The 27,640-nt window shown below is 39.0% G+C and overlaps 2 protein-coding genes across 4 annotated transcripts in view; one reads left to right on the plus strand and one right to left on the minus strand.

Annotated features, from left to right (window-relative positions):
• Positions 1 to 27,640, minus strand: part of LOC126950917 (lymphotactin) — a 215,864-nt gene that overhangs the window by 23,595 nt on the left and 164,629 nt on the right. The window lies entirely within an intron of this gene.
• On the plus strand, positions 15,100 to 18,381 carry LOC126950896 (lymphotactin-like). Its single transcript, XM_050784840.1, has 3 exons — positions 15,100 to 15,316; positions 17,087 to 17,201; positions 18,076 to 18,381. The coding sequence occupies exons 1-3, from the start codon at positions 15,127 to 15,129 to the stop codon at positions 18,242 to 18,244; spliced, it is 474 nt and encodes a 157-aa protein (XP_050640797.1). The 5' UTR covers positions 15,100 to 15,126; the 3' UTR covers positions 18,245 to 18,381.

Consider the following 27,640-nt stretch of genomic DNA (forward strand, 5'->3'; position numbering starts at 1 on the left):
TGTTGAAAGAATTTCTTTTATCTGTTTCAGTTACTTGGAGATAGTTTCACTGAGGAAGTGGTATTACTAGAAACAAAGACAATTATTGGTCTATTTATTTCTGTGAAAAAAAATAATTTTACTTTTTCCTCATGATATAAGCAATTTAATGATTATTAATTACATAAAAATATTTGAAAAACAGATCATCAAAAATTAAGTTGAAATCATCTATAATTCTACTGTACAGAAATCATTATTGCCAGCATTTTGGTATTTACCTTTCCAGAATACTTTCTATGCATTTACTTATAGATAGATAGATAGATGTCAAAAATAACAATGAACCATATACACTGTTACTTAGCCTATTTTCTTTTCACATGAAAACATGACCATATTCCAGGTCTGCAAATAGAACTATATCATTTTTAGTGGCCACAAAGAATTATCTTAAAAGCATGTAGCAAAATTTATTTTACTATTCACGTATTGATAAACACTTAGGTAATTTCCACAGTGGGAAGAAGGTATGAAAAAGACTACAGAGAATATCCTTTCCCATATATCTTTTTGCACTTGTCCAATCGTTTATTTAGACAAATTCCAAGAAGTACAACTTCTGGGTTAAATAAATGGTACCTACTAGTACCTACTAACAGCACTAACAGCACTGGTACTATTGCTGAAGCCTGGTGTATCCTCAGAGAACAGCAGGGATGCTGTAGACAGAGTATGTGGAAGACATATTATACTGCTGCTGGGCTTTTTTTGGTTGTTTGTTTGTTTTGTTTTTTACCAGTTTCTGTTCTCTCTCTCTCTCTCTCTGTCTTTCTCTCTCTCTCTCTCTCTCTCTCATTCTTTCTCTCTCTGTCTCTCTCTCTCTCTCATTCTTTCTCTCTCTTTCTCTCTCTCTCTCATTCTTTCTCTCTCTCTCTCATATATGCACACATACACATACACACACACACAAACACACACACACACACACACACACACACCCTACCCTTAATGCATGCTCATGCTGGTATGTACTGTGCTGAATGTTAGCTACATCACATTAAGGGAAGCCACAGTGAGTCTACGTGGTTTGTTGAAAGTAACCAAAACTGCAGTGAAATTTCATCACCAATGGTGATGAATACTTTCAAAACCATTAGTCCTTACACTCCGACCACCATCAGACATTCCTCAGAGGCTAATCTTACTCACATGTACCAAACTTTCTCCAGCCACTGCTTGTCCTCAGTAACATCAGTGATCAGGTAAACTAAAACTTGTCTTAGTTTATCTGCTCCCTCGCGTGTTTCCATAAGTTCTGATGCTAGGCTATGCAAGTGGAAGTTCAAAACATCTGTTCAGCTTAAAGATTTGCCTTTGAAAGGGGAAACTGGGAAAGATAAACAGGGAAAGATAAACAGGGAAAGAATTTAGGGATGCACCCTCATCTGGCATGCAGAAGATAAACATGGGGATTTAATGATTTGCTTTCACTATAAAGCCCTATACTTAAGCTCTTCAAAACTGTAGCAGGCTTAAAATATAAAAGAAAATATTTTTACCATTTTTACTGTTCATTGCCAATAATTGCTATGGAAAAGACCATGCACTTAGAATCACCTTGGGAAATTACGAAGACAGAATTTCCATTCCAAAGGTCCACGACGAAGGATTTTTTTCAGTATCCTGTAAAAGGCTATATTTTTTATTTGAACATAGACTAAAGTTTTATGACAAGAAAATTTCTACAGACAGGTTTATGCTCAAGGAGATAATATCCATGCACAATCACAGAACTCAAACATGATTGGATTATTCCTGATAGCTCAAAGCAATAGTTGAAAAAGCTGAAAGTGTTTGGACCAAGGCAAAGAGCACCCCAGGAAGGCAGACTGCTCTTCAACTACTGGAAAGTGATTACTTGTCATTTATATGCTCCACCAGATCAGTCTAGGATGAATGGGAGAAAATTACAGGGAAGAATGATCTACCAAACAGACTAATCTCCTTTAGTAACTTCTCACCTTAGGTGTTACATGGAAGCTAAGGGCTTGCAGGAGAGGCCATGATGTGCAGCCATTTACTCAAGCAGTTAAAATCAGGAACTCTATGAAAGTTGTAGAACCAGATATGCAGTTTCAGATGCCAGAACACTTAATGTAAACTCTTTTTAATTTAATGTGATTTTGTTTATGTGTGGAATATCTACCTCTAAGAGTAATCTGTTGTGGTTTAGAGCCCTGGCTCTGGAACCAAACTACCATGTTCATATCCATTTGATCACTTAGTGTGTGACCTCCAGCAAGCTACTTAATGCATTTAACCTTTCTGTGCCTCAGTTTCCCTATATATATAAAATGGAAATAATAATAAACCAGATGAGACTGCTGCAAAAATCAAATTAGTTAGCACATGCAAAATACTTAGAAGAGTTCCTGGCATGTATTAAGCACTCAATATTTATTGGTTCATGTTATTAATATAGTGTTAATATTATGCAAAATCTTATGTATGTGACAATGAAAGTTCATAAAAGAATACTTCAGAGTAATGTTACTTGAGGAAAATTAGTAACTTAATTCAGTAAAGGGAGAACAACACAATTTCTTTTGCTTAAATGACTGGACACCTGAATGGGAGTTTTTCCTGATTTTGCATTTGAGGTTTGGTATTTGAAAACAAAATCCTGGCCATGAAGAGTCTGTTCCTATATGATTTGCTTCTGTTTGAAGAGGGAATGTGGAAGTGGAGTGTGGGGCAGGAACCAGATCCGTAAAGCACATTTCTGTATCAAAATGGTATTGAATTCCTTTGAGGTCTCCTCCAACCAGGGTCTCCAGATAAAATACTGGATACCCTGGATTATCAAAAGGAAGCTCATAAATGTCAAGGGCAGGGATGCACCCAGGCCCAGAGAACAATCTGAATGCAGGGTTGGAGCCTTTCAGAGACCCCAGGGGCCTCACTCTCCATCTCTCATTCCCTCACAGCAGGATAGTCTTCTTTACCTCACAACAGGACATATGCAGCATCACAGTCACCCTGGTTTCCATGTTCTCTGTTCAAAGTCCCAGCCAGACTGAAACTGGAATCTCTCAAGCCCCACTCAACATTCCTGGGGGACAGGGGTGAACATTTGTATAGGATGGTAGAAGGGATAGTTTTCAGAAAATTGGAAGGAGAACCAAGCAGACAAACAATAGGTGTCCGATAAAATTAACTTATCAAAGACCAAACAAACCCACAAGCAAAAATGAAAACAAAACAAGGAGGACCAAGAGGGCACATTCTGGAACTCAAATTGAGATCATCAGATTCAGCAAGTAACAGACAGCCACGGTTAAAGCAAACTCCCCCTTTCCTTCTGTCAATAAAATGGAGGCAATCTGGAGATTTGTTTCTTCCAGAAAGAATCAAAAGTGACAATATCTTTTCTGTAATGTTTTGAAGGGTGAGGGCAAGGAAGGGTGCAGGGGCAGAGTGGAGGTGGTCTCAAAAGCTTTAACCCTAAACCCAAGCTCTGATTTGCAGATACTTCATCCTAAAAGTTAATCCATGATTCCATCAAACTAGGCGAAATGGAAATAATTACTACACTTCTCACTTTGCTTAGAACTTCTGGTACTACTGGCTAAGTTTCATTGCTTCTTCCTCAATTATTAAGTCCCTTCTAAGATGCTGCTTTGTCATACTTCAAGGCCTTCTCACATGCTGTTGCCTCTGCCTGAATCACCCTTCCCTCAAGTCAAACCGTGGTTAGGATGGTCTACTCCATCTGTGAGTGCAGTTGCCCTGCCCGTGGGTAATAAATGAGACTATTACTCAGTACCCAGGCCAGCAGCCCTTGAAGAAGTTGTCCCCTAGCCAAGTTAGGTCTTAATCATGACTTAAAATAGCTTGTCCCTAGCACTAAATGGCATCTACAAAGCAGTTAGACATTTTCTCATGCTGCAAGCTCCTTGTTGTTATTTATAGGAGATAATTGAGCGTTCCTGCTTCTTCTTTGACCCCTTAGGAAAAAAAATACAAAAAGTACATTATTTCCTCTCTACTCCCCTGAGCTAGCAAGCACCCTGTTACCTTCTGGGAAATAATCCCATCTCCCCTCTTTCCTTTATTCAATGATGCAATCAACATTTTTGAATGACCACTGGATGCCAGGGATTATGCCAGTGGCAGGCTCAGAGGTATAGAAGACAACTGGTTCCTGTACTCAAAGATCTCCCAAGCTAAGTTTCCGGATGTTCAATGTCTTTTTCCCCTGCTTACATGCAGACCCACAAGAGGCAAGAGGCAATGTATCTTTTCCAGAGCCCCCAAAAATGATTTTCGGGGTTGGTGGGATCTGGCCCAGGCTGACTCTTCCTCTGCTTGGTGCCTAGCAGTAGAAAGGTTGGTGGTTTCTCTGCTGTCAGTCAGGACAGAATGTCTGTGGTAGACCACCCTGAAGCTGAGGTTGGGAGCAGGCAGTGGAGCAGGTGAGAAATAATTTCTATTTTGAGAGCACTGAGGGGAGGAGAGCTAAAGACAGAGGAGGAAGTCTCTGACCTGCCTCTTGGCCCCCAAGTTTCTCACCCTTTGCTGTTCTGTGACTTAAAATCTTACTCATTAAACTTTCCATGGGTGACTCGAACGTTCTGAGCTGGAGATTCCCCTGGGTGTAGGACCACCAGTGCACCCACCTAACCAGCAGGCTGGAGAGGGGCCCGCCTGCCTGGGATAGGCCGTGCGAGAGAAATTGGTGGTCTGAGTGAGCTACTGTATGAGTGGAAAAGCTGACCTTTGCTCCATTCGCCACCACATAAAGCTCACATTTTGACTCTGTCTTCATGAAACTTCCCCATCTGAGGCAGGGTTCCAGCGTTTTAAATCAGTGTGTGCTCTGTGTACTGTATTTTGTGGGGTACATGTGGCAAAAGCAAACTCTTCCTTCTGACACCCCACGTACTAACAATAGCTGCTGCTTTCACATAACTTTTGTGTGACACTGCTGTGGACACATGTCATAGCTCCATTCTACGAGAGAGGATTCTTGTCACCTTCTTGGTATCAGGCTAGCTAAGACTTACACACTATCAAGTCCAAAGGTAAAGAAGGACATAAGAGCCAAACTGAGAGTTGAGGTCAGGCATCTGAATATTCATTGTATGCTGAGTTCCATCTTTTATATCATAGGCTGTGTAGGCAATTAAAATTGCTTTGCCACAAAAAAATTATCCAGGTATGGTGGTGTGTGCCTATAATTCCTGCTACTTGGGAGGCTAAGGCACAAGAATCACTTGAACCTAGTAGGTGGAGGTTGCAGTGAGCCAAGATCGCGCCGCCGCACTCTAGCCTGTGTAACAGAGTGAGACTCCATCTCAAAAAATAAGAATAAATAACAAAAAATAAACTAAAATTGCTTTGCCAATCATCGCTTCATATTTGACAACAATTCACTCATATTTTGTTCATTCATCCAAAAGATGCCTTATTGAGCATCTAACAATTCCACACCCCGTGACAGCACTGGGGACAGAGGCTGAGTCAAGAAAGCAGCTGCAACACAAAGTAATAATGTGGTATTTGAAAGAAGCAAAGAGTTTTGTGGGACCACAGAGAAGGGGCATCTCTCCCAGTGGGTAAGGGCAGGATGGAAAAGAAGGAATTACAGAGGATTGGTGACTCAGACAAGTCTTAAAGGATGAGTAGAGATTAGCCAGATAAAGGAGGAAGAAAGGGTGCCCCAGTATTCCCGGCAAAGGCAAAGTCTAATGATGTCGAGAGGATGAAGAAATCAAGTGCTTGGGTAATAACGGGGCAAGCTGGTTTGGTGTGAGCTCTAAGACAGCGAAGGTAGGAAGAAGTCAGACAGCAAAGGACTTCATCTTGTAAACCAACACATGTGGATTTTAACCTCAATGTGTCTGGGGTAGCTGAAGTCTGCTGGGGAGCTTAAGCAGAATAGTGAAGAATTTAAATAGTAGGTGAGAGAATTAGATGAGGCTGTTAGCCATTCAACCAAAATTAGTGCTCCAATCTTGCCTGTCTCCCTTCAGGGTCAGGTACACAATAGACTCTTGAAGAGGAATTGTTGATCTGTTATTTTCTATTTCAAGACTCTGCTACTTCTTTGGACACTCATGAAACATGGACATTCTGTCATCCTACCAGGTACCTAAGAGAATGTGAGAAAAGAGCTCAGACTTCTGTCTTGTTTTCTGCACTTCCCTGTTGGCCTCAGAGGACCTCTCCAAAATAATGAGGAGGGTGTTTTTCACGGTATGAAATCTTGAATTCTGGCCAAAAACACCAACAGTTCAATGAATAATTGCTGGTGAAGTGAATTGTAGTTAGACTCTCACCCAGCTGATAGAATCACTCATATAGGAGCATCAGATACTCCAAAGTTATTCAAGGAATCAGAAATAAAGTTAGCTGCACCACTGACCCACTGCATCATCTCGGACAAGTCACTTAAATGAGGCCTCAATTTCCCCTCTAAAAAATGGAAGAGATCATATAAATCCTGCCTACCAAACATGATTTCAAAATGAAATAAGGCATGAGAAAGTGCTTTGTATGCAACAAAACATTGCAAAGGGTAAATTGTTATTGTTGTTAGTGGCTCTGCATATACATATAGTCAGTTAAGGCTTCTCCTGCATGTTAACATAATAGCCCTGGCCGGGCGCTGTGGCTCACGCCTGTAATTCCAGCACTTTGGGAAGCCGAGGCAGGCGGATCACGAGGTCAGGAGATCTAGACCATCCTGGCTAACACAGTGAAACCCCGTCTCTATTAAAAATACAAAAAATTAGCCGGGCGTGGTGGTGGGCGCCTGTAGTCCCAGCTACTTGGGAACCTGAGGCAGGAGAATGGCGTGAACCTGGGAGGTGGAGCTTGTAGTGAGCCGAGATTGTGCCACTGCGCTCCAGCCTGGGTGACAGAGTGAGACTCCATCTCAAAAAAAATAAAAATAAAAATAAAAAATAAAAAAATAATAGCCCTCTGTTCTAATCTTCCCTTACAAGTTTTACTCCTTTCTCTATCCACCCAGCAGGCAATAATGGGCAGCAATATCTGTAATGTTTGCAAAAGCATATGTGGTAAAACTTACGTTAATACCAGAAAAATTATTCTTTCTAATGAAGTTGTTTTTCTTGTGGTGCAAATATGAAGAAGTATGCAGTTACGCATAGACTGCAGTTTCATACAGCTTTCAACAACTTGGAGGAGTGCGTGTTATTGCCTCTATTTAAGGAGGAAAAAAACTGAGGCCCAGAGATTTAGTGACTGCACAAGGTCATCACACAGTTGGTAAATAAGAGAGCTGTTTGTTTCCAAATATCTCTATTCCAGTAACAATTCTGTAAATACCCAGTTCTAGGAACAAAATGCATACTCAATAAGTGACTGATTAAAATATGGTATGGTTAGGTAACACTAATGCTGTCATTTGTCAGTCTTTGAAAATTCTGGTGGCTAAAGATTACAACGGTACTGTGGCTAAGAATGGTAAAAATTATTCTACACGAAAGGATGAAAGAATTCTTTTTAAATGTATGTTTAGAAAGAATATTGGTAGGACAGAGTTTAAGAAATCATTTATCTTTGTCTACATTTAGTTTAATTCATTTATGCAACAAATATTTATTGAGGCCTACAACATGTCAGCCATTATTTCTAAGAACCGGGGCTACAAGAGTGAACAAAACAATCAAAATCTTTGAATTCATGGAGCAAACATTCTGACGGAAAGGGAAGTTAATCAACCTGACTATGTAAGTAAAATTTGTTATACTTATGCAAGTATATTATAAACCAGGAAGTCATTATGTATTAAGGAGAAAAAAATAAATGATGGAGGGGGAGGATGAGATCTTGGGGAGGGGGTAATTGAGACTGTAGATAGGGTAGCTGGAAAACAGGCATCACTGAGAAGACGACTTTAGAGAAAAGAACTAGAGGGAATGGGGGAGTTAGCCGCACAGCTATCTGGAAGAGGAGCATTCCAGGAATGCAAAGGAAACAGCAAGTTCAAAGGCCTTGAGGCAAAAATGTGCCAGATATATTCAAGAAATAGTCAAGATGTCCAAAGTAGATGGTTTGAGAAATCAAAGGAGAGGAATGGTAAAAAATGAACTCAGAGAGATGACAGGGAGCAAGGCCATTCTAGCTCTTATAGATTGTTGGTAAGACTTTGGCTTTTACTCTGAGTGAGAAATTAAGACATCGGGAAAATGTGTGAGGAGGTGTAATACAATCTGACCTATGCTTCAACGGGTTTAACTGGCTGCTGTGCTAATAGCAGATTGCGGAGGGTTAAGATAGACACAGGAAGACCACTTAGGAGGGTATTACCTCCTATTGAACCAGAGAGCTGATGAGGAAGACTCAAACGCTGGTTTATTTTGAAGGTAGAACTGACATGATTTGCTGACAATCTGGGTATAGAATGTTAGACAATGAGGAGAGACCAAGGCTTGGATGAGATCAAGGCTTGGATGAGACCAAGGCTTTTGACGTGAGCACCTGGAAGAAAGGTGTTGCTATTTTTTTTTTTAATTATACTTCAAGCTCTAGGGTACATGTGCACAAGGTGCAGGTTTGTTACATATGTATACATGCGCCATGTTCGTGTGCTACACCCATTAACTCGTCATTTACATTAGGTATATCTCCTAATGCTATCCCTCCCCCACCCCATGAGAGACCCCAGTGTGTGATGTTCCCCACCCTGTGTCCATGTGTTCTCATTGTTCAATTCCCACCTATGAGTGAGAACATGCAGTGTTTAGTTTTCTGTCCTTGCAATAGTTTGCTCAGAATGATGGTTTCCAGCTTCATCCATGTCCCTACAAAGGACACGAACTCATCCTTTTTTATGGCTGCATAGTATTCCATAGTGTATATGTGCTACATTTTCTTAATCCAGTCTATCCTGATGGACATTTGGGTTGGTTCCAACTCTTTGCTATTGTGAATAGTGCTGCAATAAACATACGTGTGCATGTGTCTTTAGAGCAGCATGATTTAGAATCCTTTGGGTATATACCCAGTAATGGGATTGCTGGGTCAAATGGTATTTCTAGTTCTAGATCCTTGAGGAATCACCACACTATCTTCCACAATGGTTGAACTAATTTACAGTCCCACCAATAGTGTAAAAGTGTTCCTGTTTTGCCATATCCTCTCCAGTATGTGTTGTTTCCTGACTTTTTAATGATTGCCATTTTAACTGGTGCAAGATGGTATCACATTGTGGTTTTGATTTGCATTTATCTGATGACCAGTGATGATAAGCATTTTTTCATGTGTCTGTTGGCTGCATTAATGTCTTCTTTTGAGAAGTGTCCGTTCATATCCTTTGCCTGCTTTTGGATGGTGTTGTTAATTTTTTCTTGTAAATTTGTTTAAGTTCTTTGTAGATTCTGGATATTAGTTCTTTGTTAGATGGGTAGATTGTAAAAATTTTTTCCCGTTCTGTAGGTGGCCTATTCACTCTGATGGTAGTTTCTTTTGCTGTGCAGAAGCTCTTTAGTTTAATTAGATCCCATTTGTCTATTTTGGCTTTTGTTGCCATTGCTTTTGGTGTTTTAGTCATGAAGTCCTTGCCCATGCCTATGTCCTGAATGGCATTGCCTAGGTTTTCTTCTAGGGTTTTTATGGTTTTAGGTCTAACATTTCACTCTTTAATCCATCTTGAATTAATTTTCGTATAAGGTGTAGGGAAGGGATCCAGTTTCAGCTTTCTACATATGGCCAGCCAGTTTTCCCAGCACCATTTATTAAATAGGGAATCCTTTCCCCATTTCTTGTTTTTGTCAGGTTTGTCAAAGATCAGATGGTTGTAGATGTGTGGCATTATTTCTCAGGGCTCTGTTCTGTTCCATTGGTCTATATCTCTGTTCTGGTACCAGTACCATGCTGTTTTGGTTACTGTAGCCTTGTAGTATAGTTTGAAGTCAGGTAACATGATGCATCCAGCTTTGTTCTTTTAGCTTAGGATTGTCTTGGCAATGCGAGTTCTTTTTTGGTTCCATATGAACTTTAAAGTATTTTTTTCTAATTCTGTGAAGAAAGTAATTGGTAGCTTGATGGGGATGGCATCGAATCTATAAATTACCTTGGGCAGTATGGCCATTTTCACGATATTGATTCTTCCTATCCATGAGCATGGAATGTTCTTCCATTTGTTTGTGTCCTCTTTTATTTCACTGAGCAGTGGTTTGTAGTTCTCCTTGAAGAGGGCCTTCACATCCCTTGTTGGATTCCTAGGTATTTTATTCTCTTTGAAGCAATTGTGAATGGGAGTTCACTCATGATTTGGCTTTCTGTTTGTCTATTATTGGTGTAGAGGAATGCTTGTGACTTTTGCACATTGATTTTGTATCCTGAGACTTTGCTGAAGTTACTTATCAGCTAAGGAGATTTTGGGCTGAGACAATGGGGTTTTCTAAATATACAATCATGTCATCTGCAAACAGGGACAATTTGACTTCCTCTTTTCTTAATCGAATATCCTTTATTTCTTTCTCCTGCCTGATTGCCCTGGCCAGAACTTCCAACACTATGTTGAATAGGAGTGCTGAGAGAGGGCATCCCTGTCTGTGCCGGTTTTCAAAGGGAATGCTTCCAGTTTTTGCTATTCAGTATGATATCGACTGTGGGTTTTGTCATAAATAGCTCTCAGTATTTTGAGATACATCCCATCAATACATAGTTTATTAAGAGTTTTTAGCATGAAGGGATGTTGAATTTTTTCAAAGGTCTTTTCTGCATCTATTGAGATAATCATGTAGTTTTTGTCTTTGGTTCTGTTTATATGACGGATTATGTTTACTGATTTGCATATGTTGAACCAGCCTTACATCCCAGCGATTAAGCCAACTTGATCGTGGTGGATAAACTTTTTAATGTGCTGCTGGATTCGATTTGCCAGTATTTTGTTGAGGATTTTTTCATTAATATTCATCAGGGATAGTGGTCTAAAATTATATTTTTTTGTTGTGTCTCTGCCAGGCTTTGGTATCAGGATGATGTGGGCCTCATAAAATGAGTTAGGGAGGATTCCCTCTTTTTCTACTTGTTGGAATAGTTTCACAAGGAATGGTACCAGCTCCTCTTTGTAACTCTGGTAGAATTTGGCTGTGAATCTGTCTGGTCCTGGACTTTTTTTGGTTGGTAGGCTATTAATTATTGCCTCAATTTCAGAACCTGTTATTGGTCTATTCAGGGATTCACTTCTTCCTGGTTTAGTCTTGGGAGGGAGTATGTGTCCAGGAATTTATCTATTTCTTCTAGATTTTCTAGTTTATTTGGATAGAAGTGTTTATACTGTTCTCTGATCGTAGTTTGTATTTCTGTGGGATCAGTGGTGGCATCCCCTTTATCATTTTTTATTGTGCCTATTTGATTCTTCTCTCTTTTCTTCTTTATTAGTTTTGCTAGCAGTCTATCAATTTTTTTGATCTTTTCAAAAAACCAGCTCCAGGATTCACTGATTTTTTGAAGGGATTTTTATGGCTCTCTCTCCTTCAGTTCTGCTATAATCTTAGTTATTTCTTGCCTTCTGCTAGCTTTTGAATGTGGTTGCTCTTGCTTCTCTAGTTCTTTTAATTTTAATGTTAGGGTGTCCATTTTAGATCTTTCCTGCTTTCTCTTGCAGGCATTTAGTGCTATAAATTTCCCTCTACACACTGCTTTAAATATGTCCCAGAGATTCTGGTATGTTGTGTCTTTGTTCTCATTGGTTTCAAAGAACATCTTTATTTCTGCCTTCATTTCGTTATGTACCCAGTAGTCATTCAGGAGCTTATGTACCCAGTAGTCATTCAGGAGCAGGTTGTTCAGTTTCCATGTAGTAAGCGGTTTTGAGTGAGTTTCTTAATCCTGAGTTCTAGTTTGATTGCACTGTGGTCGGAGAGAAAGTTTGTTATAATTTCTGTTCTTTTACATTTGCTGAGGAGTGCTTTACTTCCAACTATGTGGTCAATTTTGGAATAAGTGCTATGTAGTGCTATAAAGAATGTATATTCTGTTGATTTGGGGTGGAAAATTCTATCGATGTTTATTAGGTCCATGTGGTGCAAAGCTGAGTTCAATTCCTAGATATCCTTGTTAACTTTCTGTCTCGTGGATCTGTCTAATGTTGACAGTGGGGTGTTAAAGTCTCCCATTATTATTGTGTGGGAGTCTAAATCTCTTTGTAGGTCTCTAAGGATATGCTTTATGAATCTGGGTGCTCCTGTATTGGGTGCATATATATTTAGGATAGTTAGCTCTTCTTGTTGAATTGATCCCTTTACCATTATGTAATGGCCTTCTTCATCTCTTTTGATCTTTGTTGGTTAAAATCTGTTTTATCAGAGACTAGGATTGCAACCCCTGGTTTTTTTGTTTTCCATTTGCTTGGTAGATCTTCCTCCATCCCTTTATTTTGAGCCTATGTGTGCCTCTGCACGTGAGATAGGTCTCCTGAATACAGCACACTGATAGGTCTTGAGTATTTATCCAATTTGCCAGTCTGTGTATTTCAATTGGAGCATTTAGTCCATTTACATTTAAGGTTAACATAGTTGTGTGTGAATTTGATCCTGTCGTTATGATGTTAGCTGGTTATTTTGCTCAATAGTTGATGCAGTTTCTTTCCGGCATTGATAGTCTTTACAATTTGGCATGTTTTTACAGTCTTTTGCCCATTTTTAAATTGTGTTGTTTTCTTGCTAATGAGTTGCTTGAGTTCTTTATATATCTTGCATATTAATTCCTTATCAGACGTATAGTTTGTAAATATTTTCTCCCATTTCATAAGTTGTCTTCTACCTCTGTTGATGATTTCCTTTGCTTTGCAGAAGCTTTTTAGTTAGAGGTAATTCTATTTGTCTGTTTTTGCCTTTGTTTCTTTTATTTGCTTAGATCAATCTCATGAAGTGTGGCTTTATGTTTTTAGATGATCATCTTTCATTTAATGCGCAATCATTGTAATTTTGGCATTTTAAAAATAATTCATTTATTAAAAAACTAATTGTTGAGCAATTATTACATACCAGGCTTTCTGCAAGTGCCAGTGATCCAGAGATAACAAGGGAATCTCCTACTCTCAAAGAGCCTGCCATCTAGTGGGAGATGCAGGAATGTAATTGAGTAGAACAGAATGAGATTAGCTGCAGAAGAGCCATGAGAAAAGAACAAAGTTCTAAGAGAACATAAAGGGGTGGCACTACTTACTTTTGTGAAAAAAAATTCAGGAAAACTTATACAGGGAGGAGGAGTTTAATGTAACTATGTAGGGAGCTGTCATGGGTATTCCAGTTAAAAGAAACGTGTCAGGAGCATAAAAGAGGCTGGCCCATTGGGTTGGCTGCACATGTATGTGTTTGTTAAGGTTTGGGAGTGTGTGAGTGAATGGTGGAAGGTGAGTCTGGAAGGAAAAGCAGTACTAGATCTTGAGCATTCTTATATATGACAATGAAAGATTTGCAATTAATCCTGTAGGCAATGGAAGTTAGCAAAGAGGCTCTCAGTAGGGAAATGGCATGATTAGATTGAGGCTTTCGGGTGATCACTCTGGCAAAGCTGCAGAGAACAGACTGAGAGGACGCCGCAGACTGGGAAACTAGTTAGTCCACTACAATTGGCCTAACATTTGAGCAGTGTGGGAAGAAAGGAGGAGACATGTCAAAGAACTACTCAAAAGGTATACTTAGTCCAGTTTGGTTGAGAATGAATGACACGTGGGTAGATAGCAATGAGTCTAAGATGCTCCCTATATATCAGTATTTGGAAATTAGAGGGAAGAGAACACATTGCTCCATGCTAAGGACCAATATGAGGAGAAGCATTTTGAAAAGAAGATGTGTCCAGTGTTCAAGGAGTGATTGTGCAGTAAGGTAGAGATCATTAAAGAGCCAATTTGAAGTTTAGAATGAAGTCTGGGTGAAAAATCAAACGCGATTAGTGGAAAGTCTCTTAGAGGTTAACCTATAATTTCTATGAAAACACAGGAATTTATTTTCATATTCCTAATAGCAAACGCAAAACCTTTAACTACACATATATTTAATAAATACATTTTATAGGTACCTATGTAAAATAAAGTATGACCACCACACAACAAACTCAGTGGCAGAAAAGGTCCAGTGCAATCAGTATATTTAAATTCTACTGGGAGCATTGCAAATTAAAACTACATTTAGGGAGACTATATAGCAATATATAATAAGAGCTATAAAGATGATCATATCATTTTACCCAGTAATCCTACTCCTTGTTATTAAAGGAAATAATTCAGTGTATATTAATGAAACTGACCTTATAGTTCTGATCTTTATAATAAGTTATAAGAAAATGGTTTAATGTGTATATGTATATATTTACTCGAAGTAGAAATATGAAGGCTAAAAAAATGGGAAGATATTTAAATTGGTGTTAAAACAGCATTTAAAATGACCACAATTATGAGAACACATGTATGCCAATACAGATTCACTGGAAAAATATTAAAAATGGAAACTGTCAGATGGTAAGATTATAGATCATTTTATTTCCTTTTTATCTGAAATAAGTTGGTACCTCACAACTTTTCAAAAGCTTCTATAAATGTGTATGTCAAGTTGTAATAAAGCAAACATATGCATATAGACATGCTTGAATAGTTATTAATTGTTTCTTAGGTACCTGGGGAGATTGGGGTGAAGAAAGGGGGGCAACTTGAATAAAGGTGGAGGAGAAAAATGACAGAAAAGAAAGCAAAGGATCGCGAAGCTCAGTGTGGCAGCAGCCTCTCTTCCCCTCCTGAGAGAGTCAAAGGCTGGCACCAGGGACTCATGATCCATGGCTGTGGAAGCCTCATGTCACACTGGATGTCACATGAGGTGGGATGGAACACAGTGACCACTCCACCTCATTTCCTTTATAGTTTCCGTGCTGGGCCATGGCAGTGAACAGCCTTCAGGCATGTCTACAGCGGAAGATCGGAATTCAGGCTGGTGGCAAGAGACAACACAACCACGTTTTCTTTTATGCATAGATTAGGTTTCATTGACACGTTAACCACAGATAAAGGGGTAAAGACCACAAGGCGTTAGGTTAGTATGAACAGGGAAAAGGGACTTTTTTTTTTTAAGAAAAAAAAAAAAAGCATCAGTATTGCAAAGACTTTCCATGATCCCACACCCACCTAGAAAGCCCCCTCTCACCGCAGGAAGTGCACTGACCATTGGAGGCATAAAAGAGGTCCTCAAAGAGCCTGATCCTCACTCTCTCCCTGCACAGCTCAGCAGGACCTCAGCCATGAGACTTCTCACCCTGGCCCTCCTTGGCATCTGCTGTCTCACTGCATACATTGTGGAAGGTAAGTCGAGAAGCTGTCTGTGAGATAAAGAACAGGGAAGCAAGGCAGGTGGGCACACATTTTGGGTTTGACTCAGGTTTTGACTGAAGTAAACTGCTTTCCCCAGGCGAGCCTTAAACTTCCCATGTGCAAAAAAGGAATGATGATTTTGACTGTAGGGGGCTTCATAAACTCCCAGAACAGGGAGAATTTGGTTAGTATCTGGACTCCTACTTTTCCTAATTGGGTAATTTTGGGCACATTTCTTAACCACTCAGGGCCTATGCTTATTTATGTATAAATTGAATAGAATAACAGACATGATCACTTGATATTAAGATTAAATAAATATTATGGTTTATTTATTTAATAACATCAGATTTCCTTAGAAACAGTAATTTTTTGATTAATGTTAGCTATGGATTAGAGGCGATGATTATAAATGCATTTGTAGCTTTTGCCCATTTAATATATTGTTTGATAAATTATCAAAATCTTTGAGAGTTCAGTTACAATGTGGGGATTCACCAGAGAATGTATATTCTGGAGCAAATCAGTGTTTTCAATACCAAACCTGTGTGAAGGTGACAGTGTGCTTCCTGTGGACTGGATGTCCCAGTCTTGCCTTCCTTCCCCTTGATCATGCAATAAGGGACCCCTTTTAGGACACAGCACAGGCAGAAAGATAACTGGCTTGATGGGGTTCACACCAGGTGCAATCACTACCAGCTGAGGCTTCTTGTTTTCCAGCAAGGTGGTGATGGTGTTAACCCCTGCTCAAAGAAAGGGTGATTTCCTATGGGGACACCACCTTTGCCAGCAGGTTTCTTCTCAGCCTGGGCCAACAGTCTCTGCTTCTTCTCTTGCTTTGTCTCTGGTCAGTACTTGTGAATCAGCTTAAGTGGCTGAGTAGCTGTTTGGGGGTCTAAGGCCTGGGAGAGCTGGTTAATGGCAGAAGGTACTTTCAGCTGCTTATAGAGGATAGCTCTTTGCAGATGGAAGCAGATATAGTGGGGCCATTTCACAAAGCAGGTGAGGTCCCTTTTGCGCTGGATATCCTGCCCAATGCCTGCCTAAGAAAACTCTTAGGCCTTTTCTCACACAGAGGTTTCATCACTTTCTTAGCCTCCAGCTTCCTCACGACAGCAGGGAGTGGGGCCACCTTCTTTCCTTTGGCCTTCCTTCTTTTCAGCATCTTGGCGGCTGACACGGAGAGACATTTTACCACTTAAAAATGAGAACACCTTTATTTACTCAGTCAAAAACATGCTTCCTTCCCCCACTGAATGTTGCCTTGCATAGAGTACTCTTCACGCGTTACTCTGTAATCTCACTCTAACACGTTGCACTATTTGACATGATCTTTTCTGTTTACCTGTCTGTGGCCTGGCTCCCTCAGTAGAAGATATGCTCCATGAAAACGGGGATAAAGTCTGTCTTAACAAAACATGTGGGACACAACAGGCACTGTTGTATAAATGAATGAATGAGTGTCACTGGGGCATTAACTAGCTGTCCCAAATGTCTAAGTGAAAATATACACAGAAATGGAATAACATCTTGTTATTCTCTCTCAGCGTGAAATTCCTGAAACAATTCTATTGATTGAGTCAAATATTTACTAAGAATCTGTGATGGGCAAGAGATTCAGGATGCCTATTGGTCATCTCCTCCCCCAAAAACAAATGGCCTTATATTCTCACAACATTCTCAGAGTAATTTAACAGGTGATTGTTCCTATGATTTTGATAATTGCTTTATTTTTAATTGTCTGGGTTTTTTTCTCACCAGGTGTAGGGAGTGAAGTCTCAGATAAGAGTACCTGTGTGAGCCTCACTACCCAGCGACTGCCAGTCAACAGAATCAAGACCTACACCATCAAGGAAGGCTCCTTGAAAGCAGTAATGTGAGTTTGCCTCCTCAGAAGTTGGGCTGGGTGGATATCTAGAGGTATGGAAATACAGTATACAGAAATGCTGCCTTCCTCAGGAAAAGTAGGTCAACATGGAGGAACAGCTCAGCTTAACTGACAAGCTCTTTATTTTTCCTTATCAATCATGTCTTTATGCAGTCCAACCAAATGGCAATTATTGCAAAAATTTGGCTGCCAAATAAAGAATAGAAGTCCTCCTCTATTTAGCTTAGTGGAAGAGTCTGTTGAATACTGTACATAGCTCTGAGGTCTAGGTTTAGAGATGGCTGGCCCGTGTCAGGGTTTCCCTGCAAGCCTCACTGGAGTTGGGGGTTCTTAGGATTGAGTTAGGCAGAGTCCCTTGCTTTATCAGTTGCCATATTTCAACGAAATGAGTCAATGCACAACCTACATGGTCCCTTTCTTCTACCAGAATCTCATTTTTAGAAGTAATAACTCTTCCCAACACATAATTGCAATCTTTACTCTAAAACATGAAAATGTAAAAATCACCTTTTATTAAAAAAATAAGATGAGTATTTTTACATTTGAAAAGGAAGAGGGTATGTAATAATGGAACTAGATGGCCTCAAATGTCTTTTTGTTACAACATTTGGTGACATGGATGAGAAAAGGAACCTGTGAATTGTGGTGAACAAAGGGGCTGGATACTACTTGCAGATATTTCTCCTTTATGTTAAAATAGATGACAGAAGACGGGTGCCCATTTTTGATCTCATGGCTCTGAAAGACTATTTCTTGCAGTAATTTCTGCACAAGATCTCTTCAAGTCTGCTCTGATCTTAACTCTTGACCCCAAGGCTTTGAGAATGTGGCTAAATTCGTCTGTGTTTTCCTTGCATTATAGTTTTATTACCAAACGTGGCCTAAAAGTCTGTGCTGATCCACAAGCCAGGTGGGTGAAAGACGTGGTCAAGAGCATGGACAGGAAATCCAACACCAGAAATAACATGATCCAGACCAAGCCAACAGGAACCCAGCAATCGACCAATACAGCTGTGACCCTGACTGGGTAGTAGCCTCTGGCACCCTGTCCCTCTCCAGCCAGCAAGCTTATTTCACTTCACACACGCATGGACTGAGTTTATACTCACCTTTTATGAAAGTATTGCATGAATAAAGTTATTCCTTTGTATTTTTACTTTTAAATGTCTTCTGCATTCACTTATATGTTCTAATTAATAAATTATTTATTATTAAGAATAGTTCCCTAGTCTATTCATTGTATGTAGGGAAAGGTAGTATATCATTTGTGTTTGATTTCTGTCCTACTTGTACCTCTCTTTGATGGTAACCATAATGGAAGAGATTCTGGCTAGTGTTTATCAGAGGTGAAAGCTGTAACAATCACTCTTAGAGTCCAGCTTGTAATGGTTCTTTACACATGAGTCACAAGTTACAGCTGTGACAATGACAACAATTCAAGATCTATTTCAACTTGTATCTATAATAAAATTCTATTTATACAATAAGGGAGAAAATAATCCAGTCTGCATAAACGTCTTCTTTTGAGAAATGTCTGTTCATATCCTTTGCCCACTTTTTGATGGTGTTGATTTTTTCTTCTAAATTTGTTTAAGTTCTTTGTAGATTCTGGATATTAGTCCTTTGTCAGATGGGTAGATTGTAAAAATTTTCTCCCATTCTGTAGGTTGCTTGTTCACTCTGATGGTAGTTTCTTTTGCTGTACAGAAGCTCTTTAGTTTAGTTAGATCCCATTTGTCTATTTTGGCTTTTGTTGCCATTGCTTTTGGTGTTTTAGTCATGAAGTCCTTGCCCATGCCTATGTCCTGAATGGTATTGCCTAGGTTTTCTTCTAGGGTTTTTATGGTTTTAGGTCTAACATTTCAGTCTTTAATCCATCTTGAATTAATTTTCGTATAAGGTGTAGGGAAGGGATCCAGTTTCAGCTTTCTACATATGGCCAGCCAGTTTTCCCAGCACCATTTATTAAATAGGGAATCCTTTCCCCATTTCTTGTTATTGTCAGGTTTGCCAAAGATCAGATGGTTGTAGATGTGTGGCATTATTACTCAGGGCTCTGTTCTGTTCCATTGGTCTATATCTCTGTTTTGGTACCAGTACCATGCTGTTTTGGTTACTGTAGCCTTGTAATATAGTTTGAAGTCAGGTAGCAAGATGCTTCCAGCTTTGTTCTTTTGGCTTAGGATTGTCTTGGCAATGCAAGCTCCTTTTTGGTTCCATATGAAGTTTAAAGTAGTTTTTTGGACCAATATCCCTGATGAATATCGATGAAAAAATCCTCAATAAAATACTGGCAAATCGAATCCAGCAGCACATTAAAAAGTTTATCCACCACAATCAAGTTGGCTTAATCCCTGGGATGCAAGGCTGGTTCAACATATGCAAATCAGTAAACATAATCCGTCATATAAACAGAACCAAAGACAAAAACTACATGATTATCTCAATAGATGCAGAAAAGACCTTTGAAAAAATTCAACATCCCTTCATGCTAAAAACTCTTAATAAACTAGGTATTGATGGGACATAGCTCAAAATACTGAGAGCTATTTATAACAAACCCACAGTCGACATCATACTGAATGGGCAAAAACTGGAAGCATTCCCTTTGAAAACCGGCACAAGACAGGGATACCCTCTCTCAGCACTCCTATTCAACATAGTGTCGGAAGTTCTGGCCAGGGCAATCAGGTAAAAGAAAGAAATAAAAGGTATTCAATTAGGAGAAGAGGAAGTCAAATTGTCCCTGTTTGCAGATGACATGCTTGTATATTTAGAAAACCCCATTGTCTCAGCCCAAAATCTCCTTAAGCTGATAAGCAACTTCAGCAAAGTCTCAGGATACAAAACCAATGTGCAAAAATCACAAGCATTCCTCTACACCAATAATAGACAAACAGAAAGCCAAATCATGAGTGAACTCCCATTCACAATTGCTTCAAAGAGAATAAAACACCTAGGAATCCAACTTACAAGGGATGTCAAGGGCCTCTTCAAGGAGAATTACAAATCACTGCTCAATGAAATAAAAGAGGACACAAACAAATGGAAGAACATTCCATGCTCATGGATAGGAAGAATCAATATCGTGAAAATGGCCATACTGCCCAAGGTAATTTATAGATTCGATGCCATCCCCATCAAGCTACCAATTACTTTCTTCACAGAATTGGAAAAAAACTACTTTAAAGTTCATGTGGAACCAAAAAAGAGCCCGCATTGCCAAGAAAATCCTAAGCCAAAAGAACAACGCTAAATGCTCCAATTAAAAGATACAGACTGGCAAATTGGTTAAAGAGTCAAGACTTATCAGTGTGCTGTATTCAGGAGACTCATCTCATGTACAGAGACACACATAGGCTCAAAATAAAGGCATGAAGGAAGATCTACCAAGCAAATGGAAAACAAAAAAACCAGGGGTTGCAATCCTAGTCTCTGATAAAACAGATTTTAAACCAACAAAGGTCAAAAGAGACCAAGAAGGCCATCACATAATGGTAAAGGGATCAATTCAACAAGAAGAGCTAACTATCCTAAATATATATGCACCCAATACAGGAGCACCCAGATTCATAAAGCAAGTCCTTAGAGACCTACAAAGAGACTTAGACTCCCACGCAGTAATAATGGGAGACTTTAACACCCGACTGTCAACATTAGACAGATCCACGAGACAGAAAGTTAACAAGGATATCCAGGAATTGAACTCATCTCTGCACCAAGCAGACCCAATAGACATCTATAGAACTCTCCACCCCAAATCAACAGAATATACATTCTTCTCAGCACCACATCACACTTATTCCAAAATTGACCACATAGTTGGAAGTAAAGCACTCCTCAGCAAATGTAAAAGAACAGAAATTATAACAGTCTCTCAGACCATAGTGCAATCAAACTAGAACTCAGGATTAAGAAACTCACTCAAAACCGCTCAACTACATGGAAACTGAACAACTTGCTCCTGAATGACTACTGGGTACATAACAAAATGAAGGCAGAAATAAAGATGTTCTTTGAAACCAATGAGAACAAAGATACAACATACCAGAATCTCTGGGACACATGTAAAGCAGTGTGTAGAGGGATATTTATAGCACTAAATGCCCACAAGAGAAAGCAGGAAAGATCTAAAATTGACAACCTAACATCACAATTAAAAGAACTAGAGAGGCAAGAGTGAACACATTCAAAAGCTAGCAGAAGGTGTTGCTACTAACTGAGGTGGGAAAATGCAGTAGTTGCTGGTTTGAGGGAGAATATTAGGGGCTCTGTTTTGGTCATGTTAAGTTTAGGTGCTTAGTAGACATCTATATGAAAATGTCAAGTAGACAGATAGCTAGGTCAGGAATCCAGAGGACATGTTTAATCTGGAAATAATAATTTTGAAATCATCAGTTTATATGTGGCACTTAAAGCCTTGATAATGGGCAAAGCATGTAGGTAGAGCTGATTAAAAATATAAGAGGTTCAAGGACTGAGCCTGGGATACAGATTGGGAAAATGAGGAGGAATCAGCAAGGAAAATTGGCAAGTAGTCAGAAAGATATGAGGAAACCCAATCCTGTGTGGTATTCTGGAAATCAAGACAGGAGGGTGTTTGCACAAATAGGGTGAGCAACTTTGCCAAATGCTGTAAATAAGTCAGAAATTAGAACTCAAAAATAGTTGGATTTAAAAGCATGGCTGTCACAAAATGACCATAAGAGAAAAAATGTCAGTGGATTGGTAAGAGCAGAAACCTTTGAAGAAGGGTTGAGGAGACCTGGGAGAAGAATTAATGACAACTCTTTAAAGAGAATAATTTTAGACTACAGTTGTCTCATAAGCGTCACTATAGAGGCTTGGAGAGAAAAAGAACTACAGCTGAAGTGGAAGTGGAGTCAAGAGAGGGTGTTTTGTTTGTTTATTTTGATTTTTACATGAGAGAAAAAATATCAAGTTTGTACACTAATGGAAATGATTCAGTGGAAAGTTTAACACTTAGTATAATATCCAGTGTATCATACACATATTATATATGATACATATGATACATATAATATATGTATCATATATAATATAGAATATATGTACTGTATATTAGAATATACATGTATATGTATCATATATAATATAGAATAGCATTTATATATTATATATTTTATATTTTATATATATAATATATACAATATATAAAAATGCTATTCTCTTAATAATACGAATTCATAAATGCATGCCCCTAGAAACTTGTTATGTACTCCTGATTCTTTACATTTTCAATTTCATTATTTCCACTAGAAACTAATGGTATTTGCAATTTGATCTATAGTTAAACTGTTTTCTGGTATGGATAAGAGAAAGAAATAATAAATAATACCTTGTTAGAGCCCATCATAATTACAGATTTTTGATAAAAATATGATTTCATTAAGAGTTTTATAAACAGCCATTAGACACAAATTACCTGCCCTTAACGTTGTAACAGTTTTAAAAAATGACTGTTGAATTCAAGATTAAAAGGAAACCTCCCCAGGCATAGACTGAGTCTTCCTCTTCTTTCAGCTACTACTGATTAGTATTTGATTTAATCCTGGATGTTTATTCAACGTTCCAGTGGCAGTAAAGTTGATTTCTCCTAAGAGTCTGATATCTGTGGACTCAGATCCCCCCTAATGGGAGTGGCACATCAACTTCTTAGGTAGAAGTACCTCCTGCATTGGCAGTCCCTTTCACTGACTTCAGTATTATTACTTGCTTTTGGTGTTACCTTAAGAATTCCTTCAAGAGAATGTGTTCAACATTGTGGTTTCCTGCCCAACTGCAGCTTAACTTTATAATAAAACACCCTTCAACCCTTCCTTCCTGTTGCTTCTGCCCTTGCCCCAAGCCAAGAGTAGTGAAAACTCTGCTAAGTAATAACCATAGGATCTCTCTCTTAGCCCCTTGGTCTCTACTTTCACTCTGGATATAATAACTTAGGCCACAAAATCATTCACCATTCCCATTGCAAAGCTTTTTATCTCTTTTCTATTAAAAACTTAATATTGTATCAGCTTCTCTGCTACCAGATGCCTCAATTTTACTCTTTCGTAGCCTGTTGTAGTTTTTTTGTTTGTTTATTGAGATTAACCTCACACATTTTATTTTTTTAATAGTTATGCATTTTGAAGAGAACAAGGAATAGCTTTAGACTGCAGTTGCCTCAGAAAGCTTATTTAATGTTTGACAGGGCAAATATTTCTTCTCTGTTTTTTTTATTGACAGGTACAGTCACACACACATGTGTTAGAGCATAACAAGTATAGCTTAAAATTGCTTATAATAGTCACTAACATTTGCTGAGCATTTACTCCATCTCTAGCACTCTGCTAAACATTTGGCACACATTATCTTGTTTGATTCTCCATTTTGCTACTGACAAAACCAAGAATTTGGGAAGGTTAAAGCATTTGTCCAGGTTACACAGCTAATAAACGGTTGATTAGGGATTTGAATACAGCTGATCTGACTCCAGTAGCCACCTACTTAACCACTCAGGAGAGAGTTTGTTTGCAGGACGATGTATAAGGGCAAAACTTGTCCAGCCAAGTCTCAAGGGCAGAGGAGAGAGATCTCTCCTAAAGAAAAAGCCTTGGTGGGAAGGAGTTATAATACACCGGAAGGTTATAATACACTGAAAGTGTAACAGTCCCTTGAAGTTCTATTATTTACCTTAAAATTTGCGATGATTTTGCATTCTGCTTCCTAATATATTTATATTGCTTTAATATAAAAGAAATATTTGGCTATATTAAAGGATAAAAAAGACGTAAATATTTACGAACCAGATAACAAACATTGTAAGGATGTCAATTTTCCCCAAATCAATCTACTATTCAATGTAATTCCAGTTAAAAATTCCATAGAGTTTTTGGAGAAAACTTTCTAATACAATTTTTAAATTTATATGGCCCAAAGATATTCACAGATAGCTAAAACAAGTTGGGAAAAGAAAAACTGAGAGTAAACATTTCCCCTATCAAATATTAAGACATAAGATAAAGCTCTGATAATAAAAAACACACTAGTGTCAATTTAGAGATTAACAACCAGAACAATAGAAAGCTCAGAATCACGTTTATAAATTATGCATCTATATACACACACATACATATGTATGTATGTGTGTGTATATATAAACTATGATCAGATAAGAATAAAGTATATTATTCACAATGTGTTGTTGGAAGCTTTTGCTTATTTTGCAGAGAAAAATAAAACAAGTTTCCCACCTCACACCATGTATAAAAATAGGCTTCTGATACATTAAATGCAAGAAGGAAGAAAAGAAGGGAAGGGGAAGGTAGAAAGACAGAAGGAGGGAGGAAAGGAAGGCAGAAGGGGAAAGAAGGAAGGAGGGAAGGCAGGAAGGAAAAAAGGAAGGAAGGAGGGAGGAAAGGAAGGAAGAAGGGAAGAAAGGGAAAGAAGGAAGACCTAGGAGAGTATCTTTATTACAACTGGATGAGGGAAAGATAACATAACTATGTTCCCAAAGAATAACTCACAAAGAAAAATAATCTGATATATTTTCCTATTTCAAAATTACAGATAAACACAGAGTTGCTGTCTATCTTATTGCCTTATTCACTTTCTTCCTAGTGTTTACCACTTTACGATACTGACTAGTTTACTCATTTGATTTGGGGTCTTGTGCTCATTTAAAGGTATGCTTCAGGAGAGCAGGTACTTTTCCTATTGTGTTTACCACTGTAGACACAGCCCCAGAACTGTGTCTGGCATAATATGTGGGCAATAAACGGGTCCTTTGTACATTGTCTTAAGGATTTTTTAAATATTCCTGAATTTTATAGATCCTACTGCTATCTGGGATTCCCTTTCCTTACCATTTTGCAGGTTCTACTAAAACTTCCTATAACATAACTCCTAAAGGGTATCTACAAGACTGCTTATTAGAGAAATTTCAGTTTCTACCATGCCTGAAACTCTAATTGAATCCCTGTAGGCAATAGTAGGACTGTTATGAAAATGTCTCTTGAATGCATCATGTAGGGTTGATCCTTTTAGAGAGATAATACCTTTAGGATACAACTAAAACCAAAGAATTGAAAATAGAAGAAAGCATATTTCAGCCTAACTCTAAAAATTATTTTATCCCATTGCAATTGTCCAGAAAGGAAGCAGGCTGACTTGAGAAGCAGTAAATTATGTATCACTGTTTGGGCAGAGTCTGGAGGACTCTGAAGAAGAAGAGTCCAGAAGAAGAGAGAAAAGGTGAGAAGAAATGCTCTTCAAGGTTCCTTCCATCCTAGAGCTCTCAAATCCTTAACCAGTTTTTTCTTATACCCATCTCCTCTTCACAGGACTCTTCCCTTCCCCCTATTAGGAATATTGAAGCAGCATAATGCCAAAAGCAGTTATAAACACTATAAATAATCATTACTCTCAACATTTGATGAGTGACACCAAAAATTAAAGGAAGCTTGCACAGTAAAGCAAGCACACTGCAGTGTATTTATTTTGGGCTCTGGAATACAAAGACACATGGTCAGAGACACACATTCATCTTCCATTCTTAGTGCCCCATGCCCGCCCCCACTAAAGGAGAAACTTAAGTGAACATCATGCCAATACTCCACGGTGTGGGCTGAAATTCATAGACAGAAGGGTCAGCACAGAATAAGTTATGCAGCCCCTCGTCCCTTGAAATTCCATGGAGATGCTTGGTCATGCACAACTGAACATATTAAGAGTTTTGCTTTAGTTTTACTCTGTCTACAATAGAGGTCCTACTCCCTGTTGCTCTTCTTTTTTAAAAAATAGGGATCCCATGAGAGTGGCCTTAGAAGTAGGAGGCAAAAGTTCTGAGAATGGGTACCAGATGCTCAGGAGTTGCATTCCCATACTGATAGCACCCAGGGACCTTGTGGGAAGCTGCGGCTGCATCTAGAACTTTTCCACCTGGCAGGAGTCCCCCAACCCCATCCCTCCACTCCCCACCTCCCACCTACCCTCCCAACCCTGGCCCAAGAGCTCATTGCCAGGAATTCCCAAGAGGGTCTCAGGACCCTGTGATAGACAATCCCACTCATCTCCCCACCCTGCTCTCTGCCTCCACACCCCAATCAGCTCTCTGATTACGCTATAGAGCCTAGTGATGCTTACACTATAGAGCTCTCTGGCACTATGGGCACTTGCACATCCCTTACCTTATTTGATCCTCCTAAGAGCCTTGTAAGGGAAAACAGCAGGTATGATTATGTCCACTGTATTCATGAAGAGACTGAGATGCAGAGAGGATAAAGTGACTTGCCTAAGTCATCCAACTATGTGGCAAAGCCAGGACTTGAGGTAGGCCATCAGAACCCACATCTCATGCATTCACCTCCAAAATATATATCTCATCAGGTTGCCAGACAGTGATGCCATCCATGTCAAACAGAGCAACTGTAAAAGGAATGGTTATGCATGCCTCATTAGCTCTGGAAAGAAGGGCAGCATGCCATAATTCTCTGAAATCTGAAGAAGTAAGAACATGCTCCCACCAGAGAGCAATTCCCAGCAGAACAGCTCTCCTTGAGATGTGTCACCTTCACACGTAAGCACTGCCTAAGACCAGTTATTGGCCATCTGGGGAAGTAACACACAACAGGTGCAGAGTAAGACTGAGATGATTAGATTACTCCCTCTGCTTTCCCTAGATTACAGGGTAATGATTATATCAGAAAAGGAAGTGATTTTTCTCAATCTTTGCTGGTGGATTACATGTGAAAGTACAATCACAACAACCACATTTCCTGCACCTAACTCAGAAGTGGGACAGGATATAGAGACATCAGAGAGAAGAGAGAATGACTACTTAAGTGCAGCTCTTCAGAGGTGACACAGGCAAAATATGCCCTGGTTGCCCAATATTCTCCTTGCTTCACAAGGAGAAGATAAGGCTAGCCATCTAGTTTTAGTGGCAGAGCTTGAGATGCCAATGTTTAAATTAGGAAACTGTCTTGATATTACTTGACTTGTATCAATGGCCTGGGGTCTGTACTCATTCTGCCACTAACTGGCTGTGTGGTGATAAATATAGTAAAATCAAAAGAACACTGGATTAGGAGTTAGGAGACTTGGGTGACTGTGACCCCTGGAAAAGTTCATTCTCCTCTCTGGGCACTGATTTCTTCATCTATGAAATGAAGGAGTTAAACATAATGATCTCCAACTTTCCGTTAATTTCTGAAATTCAAAGTCATTTTCGACACATGGAAAATTAGATGGCTAAACATGTTTTCTAAAAAATCCTTTTTGGTCTTAACATTTTAAAGTTTCATAAATATATTTTCTCAGTCATTTCTTTCTTGGGATAAACATGTGGTCCCTAGCATTTAAAATGATACCTCTGCAGTAAACATAAACTCTGTGGATTGTACTGAATTAGTAAATTGTTGTGGTCA

This window comes from Macaca thibetana, chromosome 1 (genome assembly GCF_024542745.1).
Source record: "Macaca thibetana thibetana isolate TM-01 chromosome 1, ASM2454274v1, whole genome shotgun sequence".
In the NCBI taxonomy this organism is placed as follows: domain Eukaryota; kingdom Metazoa; phylum Chordata; class Mammalia; order Primates; family Cercopithecidae; genus Macaca; species Macaca thibetana.